Raw genomic sequence first — 15,654 nt, 5'->3', positions numbered from 1 at the left:
AGCAAGCAAGAGAGAGAAAAAGAAGGTGGGAGAGGGAAAGACATAGAGGGAGGTAGGGAGGGAGAGAGAAAGAGAGCAAAAAAGAGGAAAGAAGGAAGAGAGAAAGAGGGATGGAGAGAGAGAAAAAGAGGAAGGGAGAGAAAGAGGGAGAAATAGAGCGAAAGGGAGGAAGAGAATTTTTTGTCCAATCTTTTTTTAGCCGCCCCCCCCTCAATGTGCCCCATGGTTTTGTAAATGTAAAAAATGTGTCGCAGCTCAAAAAAGGTTGAAAATCACTGGCCTAGAGGATAATTCTCTGCCTTACAAGGCAAAGGTTGCAGGTTCAAGTCCCAGTGGGTATGGCTAGCTAATGAGGCCAAAATAAGGCCGAAACAGATCTATCCTAGTCTCCCTCAATTTTCAAATTCAGCAAAAAAAAAGTGACACATATATATATATATATATATATATATATATATATATATATATATACATACATACATACATACATACATACATACACATATACATATACATACATACACATATACTATATACATATATACTATATACATATACCCACACACATACGTACATACTGCGTATAGTATACACACTATACACACAGAGGGTACTTCTATATTGCTCTCCTATATCTCCTATAACTTTCTTCTATTTTTCTATTTCTTCTATTCTTTCATTGATATGTTCTATTCCTATACCTTCTTTTCTATTGTTTCTTTGATATATTTTACTATGAGTATCTCCTCTATAACCTTCATCATGTATTTTACTATGTGTATATAGATATATACCCACTAAAACCCTCATTGTGTATTGGACAAAATAAATAAATAAAATAAATAAATAGATTAAAAGCACCGGAGCTCTGCAGAAGACATAGCCTCCCGTCCCCTGTCCTATTGTCTCTCCTATATCTCATATATCGTATCTACTATTCTTCTATTCTATTCTTATATTACTCTCATAATATCCTTCTATTCTCTAATTGATATATTCCCTTCCTAAATTTTCACTTCTATTTGTTCTCTAATATGTTTTACTCGAGTATAACCTCTGTAGCCTTCATTGTGCATTGTTGTGCATTGGAGAAAATAAATAAATAAATAAAATAAGTAGTACACACACACACCCATCTGTACATATATTTTGCACACACAGTGGGAAATCTATCATTCAATCATAACCAGACACAGAGGGTACTTCTAATGTCATTTATTAAAAAAAGAAAAACGCCATGCAAACTTCGTGGAGTGGAACATTAAGGTCATTAAGCGTCGTCTCTGTTTAAAATATACTTAAAATATTCTAGCTGACATCTGTCGCCCTCAGTTATTTAACAACGTATGGAGGACTTGTCCCTGGTGGTCTAATGAACGCTCTGGCATGCATATCAATTTGAGCCATTTTTGGGAATCCAATTCTTAACAGTTTACTCAGTGGAACCGGCTGGTTTATTGATCGCTCAAATGCCAATACTGCAATTCCAGGCAATGTCGTGGTTATTATGCAAACTCCCCCGAGGACGGGAGGAACAGAGTTCTGCCACATGATCGTTAGACTAAACCAGAGCTGTCACTATTATTGGTTGTGTTACTCAGTGGTGTAGGGAAATCTCAAAAAAAAATTATCAAAATCTACCCCCACTAAATAAAGGGGAAAATCTAGTGGGATTCGGTGTCACGCAGCCTTGGGGTGGAGTTGCTGGTGCGATGTGCAAGCAGATGAACATAAGTGGCATAAATGTTCACCAAACCTAACAAGAGTAAGAAGTAACGAGGTAGTTAGATTAGAATAATCGAGTTGGTTTGATGGCTGTTCCCCCCACCCCCCGAAATCCAGGGGATCCTTTGGAACCTCTAAGCAGAATCATTACCCATCCTAGCTGATAGGAGGTGATCTTGGAGAAATGTCACAACGGATGGCACCTCTAGATAAATGTGAAATTAAAAATAGCTCTCAACCATTGGATAATGAAGGCAAAATGTCCCTACCATACAGCACGTTAAAATGGAACGAACAAAAGGAGTATAAGGTTTGGGTATTTGATTGTACCTTAAATAATCATTATTATTGTTATTTATTTATTAAATTTATTTATTTATTAAATTTGTATGCCGCCCCTCTCCGTAGACTCGGGGCGGCTCACAACAGTAATAGAAAAAGCAATGTACAATACAAATCTAATAATTAAAATTAAAAACCCATAATTTAAAATTTTTTGTTGTTGTTGTTATTATCATTGCTGTTGTTATTGCTATTATTGTTGTTGTTGTTGTTATTATTATTATTATTATTATTATTATTATTATTATTATTATTTATTGGATTTGTATCCTGCCCCTCTCCGAGGACTAGGGGCGGCTTACAACATGTGAAAAAATAAATACAATTCTGAAATTCAATAATAACTAAAAACTAACAGTCTAATATATATCTTTTTCTTTTATGTACGCTGAGAGCATCTGCACCAAGACAAATTCCTTGTGTGTCCAATCACACTTGGCCAATAAAATTCTATTCTATTCTATTCTATTCCACTCCACTCCACTCCATTCTATTCTAAAACTCCAATTTAATATAAAAACAGTCATTTCCAATCCACCAACATACTTTCTATTCAACACACATTAATTCATAGGCAGGGGGCTGATGATTAGTGTCGCCAAGCCTGTCGGCACATATATTTGTTAGACTTCGGTTTAGCTACATTTAAGCCTTGAAATTCTATGCCAGTGATGGTGAACCTATGGCATAACTACTGGCACGCAAGCCGTTGCCCTAGCTCAGCTCCAACGTGCATGTGTGTGCCAGCCAGCTGATTTTTGGCTCGCACAGAGACTCTGGGAGGGCGTTTTTGGCTTCCAGAGAGACTCCAGGGGTGTGTGGTGGGCGTATTTACCCTCCGCCTGCTCCAGGAAGCCTTTGAAGCCTGGGGAGGGCGAAACACAAGCCTACTGGGCCCACCAGAAGTTGGGAAACAGGCCATTTCCAGCCACCAGGGGGCCTCCAAGGGGCGTGGGAAGGTGTTTTCACCCTCCCCAAGCATTGAATTTTGGGTGTGGGCCATCGCGTAAGTGCATCCTCTTTCGGCGCCCGAGGAAAAAAAGGTTCCCCATCACTGATCTAGGCAATGAATACATTGCAAGCCGTGATGGCATAGTGGTTAGAATGCATTACTACACACTGCTCACTGCCAGCAGTTTGATCCTGACAGGCTCAAGGTTGACTCAGCTTTCCAAGGCTTCCGAGGTCGGTAAAATGAGGACCCCAGATTGTGGAGGGCAAGAGGCTGACTCTGTAAACCACCAAGGGAAGGCTGCAAAGCACTGTAAGTGGTGTATAAGTGCTATTATTATTATTATTATTATTATTATTATTATTATTATTATTATTACTACTACTACTACTATTATTATTATTATTAATTGGATTTGTATGCCGCCCCTCTCCGTGGACTCGGGGCGGCTAACAACAGTAATAAAAGCAATATGTAGCAATCCAATAATAAAACAACTAAAAATCCTTATTATAAAAACCAGACATACATACTGACATACCATGCATAAACTGTAGAGGCCCAGGGGGAAAGAACATCTCAATTCCCCCATGCCTGGCGGCAGAGATGGGTTTTAAGGAGCTTAAGGAGGAGGGTGGGGGCAATTCTGATTTCTGGAGGGAGTTGGTTCCAGAGGGCTGGGGCCACCACAGAGAAGGCTCTTCCCCTGGGTCCCGCCAAACGACATTGTTTAGTTGGCGGGACCCGGAGAAGGCCAACTCTGTGGAACCTAATCGGTCGCTGAGATTCGTGCGGCAGAAGGCGGTCCCAAAGATAATCTGGTCCGGTGCCATGAAGGGCTTTATAGGCCATAACCAACACTTTGAATTGTGACCGGAAACTGATTGGCAACTATTGCTTTTGCTATCAACTGCTACTTCTAGGTTTCCAAATGTTTATCTCCTGATTCATATAATAAATATTTTGATTCTTTCTTTCTTTCTTTCTTTCTTTCTTTCTTTCTTTCTTTCTTTCTTTCTTTCTTTCTTTCTTTCTTTCTTCTTCCTTCCTTCCTTCCTTCCTTCCTTCCTTCCTTCCTTCCTCATTAATTTAATTTATAGGCTGCCCAACCCCTTTCGGACTCTGGGCGGCTCACAATCTCCTACTTGTGGCTACTATGTTGAATTTATGATCCTCTCCCTGTGGATATCTCTGATTAAACACTTCAGCGGTGTACCTTTATACATCCTTTAATAATTAATTACCATGTAGATAAAAGGTAGCAGAAAGCAGGTGCATAGATATCTCGGGTGATAACGTACGACTGTGGATGACGGTAATCAAAGGTGCAATATTGATCCAGGGTACCCAATAATTCATACATCACATTTTAAACGCTTGTGTTGAATGGGGTTTTAATGATTCGAAAGCGGCTCCAATCACACTTACAGTGCCATTAGAGAGCATTAATTGCAAGTGACATATATGGAGAATTCAATGTTCCTGTGAATATTTCCTATGACAAATGATCGGGGTGTACGCATTAATCAAGAAGCCAAACGGCTCCACTGAATAGTTTCTCATTATCAGCTTGGCGTTTCAGGGTTAATTCGTTGGGATATACAGTGATGCCTCGTCTTACAAACACCTCGTCATACAAACTTTTCGAGATACAAACCTGGGGTTTAAGATTTTTTTGCCTCTTCTTACAAACTATTTTCACCTTACAAACCCACCGCCGCCACTGGGATGCCCTGCTTCCGGACTTCCATGTTTTTGTGATGCTGCAGGGGAATCCCAGCAGGAGAATCCCAGCAGCGCAAAACCAGGCGCTTCACTGGCAGCGGAAGTCTGGAGGTGGGGTTTCCCAGCGAGGGGAGCCTCAGCGAAATTGCAGCATCACAAAAACACAGAGGTCCGGAGGTGGGGTTTCAAGGTCTTCGGTGTTTTTGCGATGCTGCGATTTCACTGATGCTCCCTTCGCTGGGAAACCCCACCGCCAGCCAGCGAAGCGCTCGTTTTTGTGATGCTGGGATTTCCCTGAGGCTCTCCTCCAAGGGAAACCCCACCTCCGTATTTCCGTTGCCAACGCAGCGCTTGTTTTTGTGATGCTGGGATTTCGCTGCTGGGATTCCCCTGCAGCATCGCAAAAACACAGAAGTCCAGAGGTGGGGTTTCCTATAGAGGGGAACCTCAGGGGAATCCCAGCAGCGCAAAAATGGGCGCTTCGGCTGGCAAAAGGGGTGAATTTTGGGCTTGCACGCATTAATCGCTTTTCCATTGATTCCCACGGGAAGCATTGTTTCGTCTTACAAACTTTTCACCTTAAGAACCTCATCCCGGAACCAATTAAGTTTGTAAGACAAGGTATCATTGTACCGTATTTTTCAGAGTATAAGGTGCACCTTATTTTGGAGGAGGAAAACAAAGGGGGGGGGGATCTGCCTCTGTCTCCCAGCAATTTGCCTCCCAGCAAGAGATGATACCCACTGCTTGCTGTTTATTTCTGTGCATGGGATCCTGACCCATAGAAATAGCAAAGAATTTGAGGAATATGGCAGTATATTAGTGCCATAAAGTTTTCTTAAATGTAGTGACGCTAACTCCTCCCAATTATTTAAACAGATCTTAAGTTCTATTAGAAAAATAAAATATAGAAAAAGGGAATATAAGTGTCGTGGTTAGCTCTGGCCCAGCTCCTGCCCCAAGGACTGTGGATGTGGGGGAAGACATCCACATGCTGCAGGCCTCTTTTTCCCCCGGTGGAATCTGCTGATGAAGGCTCCTCTGACCAAGAAGACATGAGTGACAGGGAGGAGGAGAGTGGGGCAGACAGCTCAGAAGGAGATCAATTATCTAGCTCCTCCTTGGATTCAGAACAAGAGTTAATGATACAGCCACGCATGCGGAGAGAGATGCATAGGCAACAACAACTGAGAGATTATTATCAAAGAAAATGAGGCCACCTTTGGTGGGGGGGCCTGTGGTCATTAATGAGGCTGCTATAAAGAGCAGCCTGTGGGTTTGGCCATTGTGGAGGATTATCTGATCGTTGTGTTTCAGGACTGCTTTACTGACTTTGACCTTTTGTGTGCTGATTTTTCCCTGCTTGGAAACTAACCAGAGCAAAGTGTGTTTCACTTTGTGAAAAAAGGACTGTGAATTGCCTCATAGCTGCAAGCTAAGTATCACAGAACTGATAAGGGACTTGTACAAATTACCAGTTTGTTTGGAGACGAGTGCTCTTTGCTATACCAAAAGAGGGCTTAGTTTAAGTGAATTTCCATTATAAAGAACATTGTTTTGAATTTTCAAACGTGTGTGTGTCTGAAATTTGTACCTGTGAATTTTTGGGAGGAGTCTACCAGAGAGCCCGACAGAACAATAAGGGACTGGATTTTATAATATTGTTATATGTAGATGAAATATATCTCATGTGTGGTTAATTTTAATTAACTTAGCAAAGGAGAGGATAAAAGGTACATATTGAAAGTACTATTAGCGCTTTTTTCTCTCTCCGAATATTTAACATATCTAAGAAATATTATTAATTATTATTTTAAGCGTTGATTCTGTGTTTTTAAATTGCTTATGTTGTTTTATTGTATTGTGAAAGAAAAATAAAGAAAAAATTTATATCCAGATCCAGTGTTCTCTCTAAAAAATTTTTGGGGTGGGCGGAAAAGTATAGTGTCTGAGCGACAGTCCCTTCGGGACTGGGCAACACAGAAATAATAATAAAATTTCTCTCTCGGCTTCTGGGCAGGTTTGGAAAACTCTGAGTTGATGATGATTTTTAAGTGAGCGATTGCTCACTGCTCAGCTTAAAGGGAACTATGTCCAGATCTACTCCAAACGTGACTAAGTCGGGGTTTAACTCAGCTGCCTTATCCTAATACTAAACAGGACATTGTTACATTTCAGTTTATACTTGTAGAGATGCTGTTAAAATGGATGTGGCTTTCTTGAAGTATACATTATTCTCTGCTATTTAGAAGAAGATGCCATAGCACTGGGCCTCTTCAGATCAAGCATTTATTTTTAAAATCTTCTTCTTTTTGTTAAGTTGCCAAGAACAATTATAAAGCAGTCTTTAAAAAAAAAAACCAACTCTGATAATTTGAACATTCTATAGACATGTATGGGTATTGACTAACCTCATTGAATCCAGTTTCAGCAACTGATTAGCGCAAGAAAATAAAATTCTGCCTCTGCCTCTCTCTCCCAGCAATTTGCCTCCTTGCAGTTTTTAGTTTCACTTTCAATCTGGGCCCTCGCTTTACCGACCTCGGAAAGATGGAAGGCTAAACCAATCTTGAGATGGTTAGGGTTGAACTCCTGGTAGTGAGCAGAATTAGCCTGTAATACTGCATTCTAACCAATGTGCCACCAGAAAGGAGAAGGGGAATTAAGAGAGGAAGGAAGGAAGGAAGGAAGGAAGGAAGGAAGGAAGGAAGGAAGGAAGGAAGATCTCCGGGACCGCCTTCTGCTGCACGAATCCCAGCGACCAGTTAGGTCCCACAGAGTTGGCCTTCTCCGGGTCCTGTCAACTAAACAATGTCATTTGGCGGGACCCAGGGGAAGAGCCTTCTCTGTGGCGGCCCCGACCCTTTGGAACCAACTCCCCCCAGATATCAGAGTTGCCCCCACCCTCCTAGCCTTTCGTAAGCTCCTTAAAACCCACCTCTGTCGTCAGGCATGGGGGAATTGATACTTTCCCTCCCCCTAGGCTTATAAAATGTATGCATGGTATGCCAGTATGTATGATTGGTTTTTAAATTGGGGTTTTAAAGTAACTTAAATATTAGATTTGTTTACATTGTATTATTATTGCTGTGAGCCGCCCCGAGTCTGCGGAGAGGGGCGGCATACAAATCTGATTAATAAATAATAAATAAATAAATGAAGGAAGGAAGGAAGGGCAATAGCACTTAGACTTACATACCACTCCATTATGCTTTACAGCCCTCTCTAAGCAGTATACAAAGTCAGCATATTGCCCCCAACAATCTGGGTCCTCATTTTACTGACCTCAGAAGGATGGAAGGCTGAATCAACCTTGAGCCAGTCAGGATCAAACTCCTGGCAGTGAGCAGAGACTAGCCTGAAATACTGCATTCTAACCACGGCAACACCACTACTCATTTAATAAATAGAAACACGAATTTTGGGTTCAATTGTAGTTGTAGGATGAGGACTAATAGTAACAGGTTAGAGAGCATTAAAAAACGGCTGAAATCATTACAAAATAATGATACGGTAGAGGTTGTGTTTCTATAAAGGTAACTATGCAAGGGTAAAAATAATTGCAATTATTTTAAGGGTTTTAATGGAAATTAACTTTAGAATCAGTACAGCGATCCCTCGTCTTATGAACCCTTCTTCATACGAACTTTTTGTTATACGAATCCAGTGTTTAAGATTTTTTTGCTTCTTCTTCCAAACTATTTTCACCTTACGAACCCGAGCCGCTGCCGCTGAGATGCCCCGCCTCCAGACTTCCGTTGCCAGCCGAAGCACTGGGATTTCCCTGAGCCTCCCCTCACTGGGAATCCCCGCCTCCGGAGTTCCGTTGCCAGCTGAAGTGCCCATTTTTGCATTGCTGGGATTTCCCTGAGCCTCCCCTCGCTGGGATTCCCTTCATTTTTTCTGGCGCTGCTTTGAATCCCAACGAGGGGAGGCTCAGAGAAATCCCAGCAATGCAAGAACGGGCGCTTCGGCTGGCAATGGAAGTCTGGAGGCGGGGATTCCCAGTGGCGCCAGGCAAAAGGGGTGACTTTAGGGATGGGGTTGCACGCATTATTTGCTTTTACATCTGTCTTTCGTAAACTACTCAAGACTCATTTATGCCGCCAGGCATGGGGGAGTTAAGATATTCCTTCCCCCTAGGCCATTACAAGTTATGCATGGTATGTTTGTGTGTATGTTTGGTTTTATTATAAGGGTTTTTAGTTGTTTTATTAATTGGATTGCTACATGCTGTTTTTATCATTGTTGTTAGCCGCCCCGAGTCTGCGGAGAGGGGCGGCATACAAATCCAATAAATAAATAAATAAATTTGATTCTTATGGGAAAAATTGCTTCGTCTTACAAACTTTTCTATTTATGAACCTGGTCACGGAACAAATTAAGTTTGTAAGATGAGGTATCACTGTACTTCAGAGTCAGAATCGAATTCCTGGCAGTGAGCACAATTGGCCTGCAATACTGCACCCCAACCACTGCGCCACCACAGCTCTTGAAATTGCAATGCTCCCGTTTCTTCAAGTACTCACCAAAATGACCTTGTCAATCTCCTTTGGTGGACACCAATGAAACATTCCCGTGGAGTCATATTTTTTCACGTTACAATCCATGTTGTCAACTTGTTCGTTGCCAGGAATTAATAAAGGATCATGTCTGAGCAAGAAAATACATTGGGGTTAATATGAGCCAAAATCATAACAAAGAATAAAACATGAACTATGCTTTGCCTGGATGGATAAGTAGGTAGGTAGGTAGATATAGACAGACAGACAGACAGACTAGGATAGGATAGAAAGATGGATGGATGGATAGATAGTTATATAGAGATGGATGGATGATAGATAGATAGATAGATAGATAGGATAGAAAGATAGACAGATAGACAGACAGATAGGATAGAAAGATAGATAGATAGATAGATAGATAGATAGATAGAGATAGATAGATAGATAGATAGGATAGAAAGATAGATAGATAGATAGATAGATAGATAGATAGATAGATAGATAGATAGATAGATAGATGATAGGTAGATAGGTAGAGAGATAGATAGAGAGATAGATAGATAGATGGATGGATGGATGGATGGATGGATGGATAGAGATGGATGGATGGATGGATGGATGGATGGATGGATAGATGATATAGATAGATAGATAGATAGATAGATAGATAGATAGATAGATAGATAGAGTGAGAGAAAGAAATAGGAAGGAAGGATAAGGTTCTATATTTTTTAGAACAAATTGTCCATTTTTAAAGAAAATCTTGAAAGGAAATTAGTGCTGGTTTTCAATACATCGCAACATCCTCAGGTTTGTACAAAGAAATAAACCCAAAGCAATGGAATGCTTGTGTTTTAGTAAATCGACCAAGTAACTCTTCTCATATCTATAACCCCAAAGATATTCACTGCTCCTCTGAACGTCTACCCAAAATTATGCGCACTGAAGTTCAGCCACAGAAAAAAGTAAAAATGTTCTGAGTTTTCCAGAGCAGATAATGCCACTTATGATCAATGAAACTCAGGAGCCACACTAAACGCAGTGCTATAACTCATAGAAAGACAGCCCAGAGCAAAACCAGAAATTCCTTTTCCAGCGAACTTGCCGTGGGAGAGCTTATATTATACTTTAAAGAGCAACAGTGTCTTCTCAGCCCTTTTAAAATTCCCTCAATGTGTGATACACACACACACACACAGAGAGAGAGAGAGAGAGAGAGAGAGAGAGAGAGAGAGAGAGACTAGTTTAAAATAGTTTTTTCTTTAACATACACAGGGGTGGACAAAGAAATGGAAACACTTGATTTTTTGGCATCATAATGTTTGAACATGTTCAAATCAATCAAAACTTGACATATTTTAACGTTTTTTTGTTTAATTCTGTTATTTGATATGTTTTTTAAAACTGCCTTTTTTTTTTTACAGAAATTTAAGGAAATTGGGTATAACCTTCTAGAAATGGCAGACCTCTCAGACTTTCAAAGAGGCCAAATTGTTGGTGCTCGAATGGCAGGTGCTCGTGTCACAGAAAGTGCCCGAATGTTTGGCGTTTCAAGAGGTCATGTCTCAAAAGTCATGACTGCTTTTGAAAAAGAAGGGAAAACGTCCTCAGCCACGCACAGGTCTGGTCGAAAGTCGAAGTTGTCTGAGAGAGACCGTCGGACTCTAAAGCGAATTGTTAGAGCGGATTGCAAGACCGCAGCTCCTTAAATCACTGCAGAGCTCAATAGACATGTACAGAACCCAGTTTCCACAAAAACTGTTCGAAGGGAGCTTCACAAATCTGGATTCCACGGAAGAGCTGCAAGGTGTTTCCATTTCTTTGTCCAATCCCCTGTATGAGTAAGTGAACCGTACATTGTCTGGGGCAATTTATACAGAGTACTAATAATAGTACTAATACTGTTTACTAGATATACATACTAATAATCTTTCAACTTCTAAGATTTACTATTGTAGTTTTAATGTATTATATTTTATAGCAGTGTACATAGTAATGTTTTCCCAATTTCTACTTTCTACCTCTTTTTTGTAACCCGTAATACAATATTAAAAAGTATTATGTATCTATCCATCATTTCTTACCCTTTATGATGTAAACATATATGGTAGAAGTCTTTCAATGACTAACATTTCCACGTACATAGTAGTTACAGTAACTTACATCATGTGACAGTATGCATAATAACATTTTCCCAATTTCCAGTTCTACTTTCTAATCTTTAGTAAGACAAATACCATATTAGGAGGTACAGTATTCTGTATCTATCCATCATCTCTCGCCCTTTTTAGTATTTCGATTCTTATTGACTTTTTGATTAATCCCCCGTGTTCCTCCCCTGGGACCTTGAATCCCTCTACATCACTCATGTTTAGTCTAGGTATTTCCTCTGCCTCTTGTTGTCTACTCTCTAAGATACCCATCAATAACTCTTTCATCCCTTCCAAGGGATCTTTATCTTTGCTCTCTTCTCCGTTTTGGTCTCTTGAGAAATCATCTACCTGCCCAATTTCAAGAATTTTTACTATCTCTTCTGTACCTTTATCTACCTGTGTCATTTGTTGGTTCATCTCATCTATTCTTCCCTCTACTCCTTCTGAGTTCTCCTCTATTGTCTGACTTTTTTGTTCATTTTTTTATTATCCTAGTGTCACAGTTCCCTATGGTTCCTGGTCATAGCTTCCTGGATGTCTTGAGTATTAATAGTATTTCTATTTGGAATGTATATGTTTTTCCTTCTTGTAGCAATTTACTTTATTTTAGTGAGCTAAACTTTATTTAGTTATATAGTTATATCTATCTATCTATCTATCTATCTATCTATCTATCTATCTATCTATCTATCTATCATCTATCTACCTACCTACCTACCTACCTACCTACCTATCATATCTATCATCTATCTATCTACCTACCTACCTACCTATCGTTCTATCTGGAATTCAAGACGGCATACAAAAATAAAACAAGAATACAATATAAAACCACAAAATATTAAAAGGCATTCGTCCATCACTTATCCATTCCACTAACGTGTTATAGGGCCGGAGCAGGGTGCTATTGCTCAACGGCTCAGGCCTGCTGAAAAAAGTAGTGTCTTTAAAGCCTTTTCAAAGGCCAGGAGAGTGGGGGCAGTTCAAACCTCCGAGGAAAATTGATTCCAGATGGCCGGGGCCAACACAGAGAAGGCCCTTCCCCGTGGTCCTGCCAGCTGGCACTGCTTGACCAGCAGGACCTGGAGAAGGCCGAATCTGTGGAATCTGATTGGCTGCTAGGAGGCAGAAGATGGTCCTGTAAATAATCTGGTCCTAAGCAATGCAGGGCTTTACTCCGTAATCCATCCAGGTCCCTGTGTCCCAAGTGTCCAAAAAACACCCAAAAGCCAATATTAGAAGATTTGCTCAGTTCCACAAAATCCACGGTATTTGTAGTCCTCAAAGTCTGCCAATTTGCTCCTTCTGAGTTTTCACATTTGGAAGTCTTGTTCCCTTTTCCTTTGCTTCGTAAAATATTCTATTGAATAATATTTGTAATCCAGAATGGCCCATCAAATTTCCACATCCATACATGTCTCCCAGGGGGCATGGCAGGTGCAACCCCTCGCTGGCTCCAGGGCGTCCCCAAGGATTTAAGGCTGACCGCCAGCCAGATCTGGCCAGCGGCCTTGAGTCTAAGGCAGTGATAGCGAACCTTTGACATGGGTATCATAGGTGGCACATGGAGCCATATCTGCCCTAGCTCAGCTCCAATGTGCATGTATGTTCCAGCAGCTGGTTTTTGGCTTTCAGAGAGGCTCTGGGGGACATTTTTGGCTTCCAGAGAGCCTCCAGGAGAATGGGGGAGGGAGTTTTTACCCTCTCCCGGCTCCAGGGAAGCCTTTGGAGTCTGGGGAGGGCGAAACACGAAACTATTGGGCCCACCAGAAGTTGAGAAACAGGACGTTTCCAGCCTCCAGAGGGCCTCCAGGGGGTGGGAGAATCTGTTTTTGCCCTCCCCAGGCATTGAATGATGGGTGTGGGCACTTATGCTCGCCTGAGGTTTGCCAAAGGTTTGCCATCACTGGTCTAGGATATCATGCATTGAATGTGCACAACCTCGCATTCATTGTGTCAAGAAGCTTATAAGTTTCATTATGATCCATGCCCAACACATCATCATAACGAGCCGACTACGTCTTATTTATTCATTTATTTATTTTATTTATTCATTTGTCCAATACACAAATACATAGGAAGAAAAATAGACATGTGTTGATATAAATGAGGGTGAGAGTGGACTTAGAGGAGAGGATATATGAAAGGAAGAGAATATATAAGATAGGAGGAAGAAAAAAAAGACAATTGGACAGGGGATGAAAGGCACACCGGTGCACTTATGTACGCCCCTTACTGGCCTCTAAGGAACCTGGAGAGGTCAATCGTGGAGAGTCTAAGGGAGAAGTGTTGGGGGTTAGGGGTTGACACAATTGAGTCCTGTAATGAGTTCCACGCTTGGATAACTCGATTGTTGAAATTGTATTTTTTACAGTCAAGTTTGGAGCGGTTCGTATTAAGCTTGTATCTGTTGCGTGATCTTGTGTTGTTGCGGTTGAAGCTGAAGTAGTCAGCTTCTTTGAGTAAAAGTGCGCGCTGAGGTTGTGGATACGCAACGTTTCTTGTTTTCATGCGCTCCTCGCGGCGGTCTGTGTTTTAAGGGAGGAAGGGCAGTCGGGTTTGGCTTCCCCTTCCGATCGCCTGCCTTTCCTGGTGTCGCTTCTAACGGCCCTAACAAATTGTGTCAATTAGCATGTGGTTAGTGCGATGCGAAGGCAGCCAAAGCAGGTGGTGCTAATAATGGAAAAAGCATTTAGAGCTTTTACACCCCGGCTGAATATTTCATAATCCCAGGCATGTTTCACCGTTCACTCAGTGGGCCTCTGTCACTTCAATCTTCTCTGACTATTGTGACTGGCGCTCGAAAGCTCCACCAAGCCAAGACTGACAGTTTGTCACAGGCAACCGTCCTCTTTGCTGGGCTTGGCTGCAAAGACTGTCACAGCGTTGTGAAGGAATGCAGCAAATGTGTTGTGGCTGATACACTCACCTTTTGTTGTCTAGCATTAGCTGTTCCTATGGTCCTCTCCACTCTGCACCAAGGGCAGCAAATTGGAGGGTATCTCCCTCCTCTCTCTCCTTCCCTCTCTTTTTTATCCCTCCCTTCCTTTCCCTATCTCTTTCTCTCTTCCCCTCCTCTCTCTCTCCCTTCACCCTTCTTTGTCTCTGTCTCTGTCTCTGTCTCCATCCATCCATCCATCCATCCATGTTCTTTCTTTCTTTCTTTCTTTCTTTCTTTCTTTCTTTCTTTCTTTCCTTTCTATCTAATCAATATATCTAATCTATCTATCTATCTAATCTATCTATCGTCTATCTATTCATCCATCCATATCTATCTATCTATCTATCTATCTATCTATCTATCTATCTATCTATCTATCTATCTATCTATCCATCCATCCATCCATCCATCCATCCATCCATCCATTAGTGAGTCTTCCATTTGATTATTTACTATCTTATAGTCTATTATAAATAAAAGGCATATATTGTGTACATAGCACATAAGACTTATACAATGATACCTCGTCTTACAAACTTAATTGGTTCCGGGAATGAGGTTTGTAAGGTGAAAAGTTTGTAAAACGAAACAATGTTTCCCATAGGAATCAATGGAAAAGCGATTAATGTGTGCAAGCCCAAAACTCACCCCTTTTGCCAGCCGAAGCACCAGGTTTTTGCACTGCTAGGATTCCACCTTCCATGTTTTTGTGATGCTGCAGGGAAATCCCAGCAGGGGAATCCCAGCAGCGTAAAAATGGGTGCTTCACTGGCAATGGAAGTCTGGAGGTGGGGTTTCCCAGCAAGGGGAGCCTCAGCGAAATTGCAGCATCGCAAAAACACGGAAGTCCTCAAAAACCCACCTCTGGACTTCCGTGTTTTTGCGATGCTGTGATTTCACTGAGGCTCCCCTTGCTGGGAAACCCCACCTCCGGACTTCCATTGCCAGCAAAGCGCCCGTTTTTGCGCTGCTGGAATTCCCCTGCAGCATCACAAAAACACGGAAGTCCGGAGGTGGGGTTTCCCATGGAGGGGAGCCTCAGGGGAATCCCAGCAGTGCAAAAACGGGTGCTTTGCTGGCAACGGAAGTCCGGAGGTGGGGCATCCCAGTGGCGGCAGTTTGGGTTTGTAAGGTGAAAATAGTTTGGAAGAAAAGGCAAAAAAAATCTTAAACCCCGAGTTTGTATCTCGAAAAGTTTGTATGACGAGGGGTTTATAAGACGAGGCATCACTGTATACTGCTTCATAGCGCTTTACAGGTATCGCTGCATAATTTCCCCTAACAATCTGGGTCCTCATTTTACCAACCTCC

The 15,654-nt window shown here is 41.5% G+C and overlaps 1 protein-coding gene across 3 annotated transcripts in view; it reads right to left on the bottom strand.

Moving 5' to 3' along the window:
* The window catches only part of KCNMA1 (potassium calcium-activated channel subfamily M alpha 1), a 655,726-nt gene that overhangs the window by 87,190 nt on the left and 552,882 nt on the right, over positions 1–15,654 (bottom strand). For all 3 annotated transcript variants that reach the window (XM_070752010.1, XM_070752011.1, XM_070752012.1), the window contains exon 20: positions 9,274–9,397. In XM_070752010.1, coding sequence (XP_070608111.1) covers positions 9,274–9,397 — 124 coding nt within the window. The remainder of the gene's footprint in view (positions 1–9,273; positions 9,398–15,654) is intronic.

Source organism: Erythrolamprus reginae, chromosome 5 (assembly GCF_031021105.1).
Source record: "Erythrolamprus reginae isolate rEryReg1 chromosome 5, rEryReg1.hap1, whole genome shotgun sequence".
Taxonomy (NCBI): Eukaryota; Metazoa; Chordata; class Lepidosauria; order Squamata; family Dipsadidae; genus Erythrolamprus; species Erythrolamprus reginae.
Note: the sequence above shows the minus strand (reverse complement) of the source record. Positions and strands in the feature narration are given on the sequence as shown.